This window comes from Kryptolebias marmoratus, linkage group LG15 (genome assembly GCF_001649575.2).
Source record: "Kryptolebias marmoratus isolate JLee-2015 linkage group LG15, ASM164957v2, whole genome shotgun sequence".
Taxonomy (NCBI): Eukaryota; Metazoa; Chordata; class Actinopteri; order Cyprinodontiformes; family Rivulidae; genus Kryptolebias; species Kryptolebias marmoratus.
The window spans coordinates 17,209,541-17,211,660 of NC_051444.1; the positions used below are offsets into that span (position 1 = coordinate 17,209,541).

Sequence of the window (2,120 nt, forward strand, 5' to 3'; positions counted from 1 at the left end):
CCCCCCCCCCCCCCCCCCCCCCCCCACCTCGTCCTCTGCTGCTTCAGCTCAATGCTACTGTCATCTCCGGGTCAGCGACGGGTCACACAGCTGGACTCTGAGTGGAAACACGTGGAGCCGACTCGCACCCGTCTCTCCGTCAGACTGACAGGACGGTCGATCTGTCGCTCGGCTTCAGCAGCGAGCTTCTTTCATGTGGTTCTGCAGGGTTCAAGAGGGGAGAGTGCTGACAGCTGACTTCCACCCTCTCCGTTTTGCTGAAACCATCAGAAGAGTTCAAAGATGACCACCCCTGTCAGCCCCCCCCCCCCAGGGAGTGCTCCTAACTGCTGCTGGTAACTCGGCTGACAAGACACAATTCATCATGAATATCTCATGATCCACTGGATGTATTTCAATGAAACACTCAAAAATAAAAATCACTACATCTACATTAAAACTGAATAACTTTTGGAGTGAACCTGATTTGCAATCACGCATAATGGTATTTTCAAGATTTACCCAAAAAGGCTAAAACTTCATTTCACTCTCTGGCTTTGAGAGGCAGCGTGCCATATGGATTCTTTCAAGGAACGCTCATCCTTTAATTAGAGATGAGAGATCCACTCGACTGTGCCAGCCATGCAACAAGACTGTCAAAACAACGAAGAGGGAAAAATGCTTGGAAATATTACAGCAGTTCTGTCATGAAGAGAGAGAGAGAGAGAAAAGATATCAAACAGTATTTGAACTTTTTTTTTTGGTCTCTCAGGTAGCACCTCATGCTGCTCACCTTCCTGTGGTCTGCTGTGTGCTGGCTGTCCAGCAGGAGCGACCAAAACAGCAGAGCAGATAATCTGCAGACAACAGAAAGAAGTCAGTGTCCACCATTCCTCTCGGTTTGATTCAAACGTCGTCAGGCTGTAAACGGGAAAACCAAATGTAGACGCTGCGTTCACACGTCGCCTAACTTGTAGATCTGCACGGTGTCAGAGAGTGAGACAGGCAACAGTAGACAGAAATAACAAGCCTGCCTTTGATCCCAGTTTCATTCACAAGCTATTAATGTACCTGAGAATCCAGACACCCTGCATGGTCCTAACAGTTGGGCCCTGGGTGTAAAAAAAAACAAAAAAACAAGAAGTTAATTAGAATTCACCTGATTTGTGGTGACATTTTCCACACTAATGTCTCATAACTTACCTGTGTTTTAATAAAATGCATGCAACAGAACACCGTAAGGGCAACGAAACAGTGAGTGGTTTAATGAAAAAGAAAAAAATAACATTTCACTTCACTGAAAAATAACCAAATGTTAAAATCTGGAGTTGTCACTCTGCCAGACCGATCATCCCACAGACTCTGACTCAGGCTTCACTTGACCATGTGAGTTGACCTCTGACCCCACAGACTCCTAATGAGGGAGCTCTTCTGGTGACAGCCCCCCCCTTTGCACCTCTTAACTGAGGCAAAATAAGAGAAAAGATGGTCGAATAAGTTCTCAAGAGGAAGCAAAGGGCTCTAAGCCATCTGACAAACTTTTGACAAAGTTTAAACAGAAATGTAGCTGCAGTCATCAGAGCCATCACATCACCACTAGTGTCAGTCAGGGCAGTAAACGTACCTGCAGCTTACAGATGTGCGGTTTGGTGAAGTGTCTGACTCTGCAGCTTGACTGAACTTATCCAAGGGCAGCTCTCCTCCTCATGGTCGGAACATGAACCCAGGTGGGGTTAAAGCAGAGTTTCTCTCTGTGGACTTGCTGCTGCCGCCGAGCCATAGGCATCCGTGAAGCCGAGGATCAAACCCAGTCGCGCTCTGCGCTCCGGGCGCAGCTCCTCGTGGAGACTCCAAGGGTCGGAGTTTTACGCGCAAACTCAGCTAAACTGTGCCAGAGAGAGAGAGAGAGAGAGAGAGAGAGAGAGAGAGAGAGCTGGAAACAGACAAGGCAGATGGAAAACACCCTCTGCTGCGCCCCCTGCTGTACCTGAGAGTAGGTTGTCCCGTAAAATACCAAAAAGGGAGCTTCCTCTGTTCTCTTCCTCCTCACTTGTTCGTGTGCGCACAGATTTTGTCTGAGGGTGAAAGAGCAAGAGGGCATTTTCAGTTGTTTTTTTTTAATCTGCTCAAGCAAAGCGTCT

At 47.7% G+C, this 2,120-nt stretch overlaps 1 protein-coding gene across 2 annotated transcripts in view; it reads right to left on the reverse strand.

Moving 5' to 3' along the window:
• The window catches only part of LOC108243347 (thrombospondin type-1 domain-containing protein 4), a 35,460-nt gene extending 33,609 nt beyond the window's left edge, over positions 1-1,851 (reverse strand). The window contains exons 1-3 of one of the 2 annotated variants that reach the window (XM_017428714.3): positions 1,604-1,851; positions 1,051-1,091; positions 773-836 (exon numbers count right to left, since the gene is read on the reverse strand). In XM_017428714.3, the coding sequence (XP_017284203.1) occupies positions 773-836; positions 1,051-1,073 (87 nt within the window). In that variant the 5' untranslated portion in view covers positions 1,074-1,091; positions 1,604-1,851. Of the gene's footprint in view, positions 1-772; positions 837-1,050; positions 1,092-1,603 lie in introns of those variants that run through there. The other variant, XM_037979843.1, reaches the window with a different exon arrangement.
• Positions 1,852-2,120: the final 269 nt, after the last annotated feature.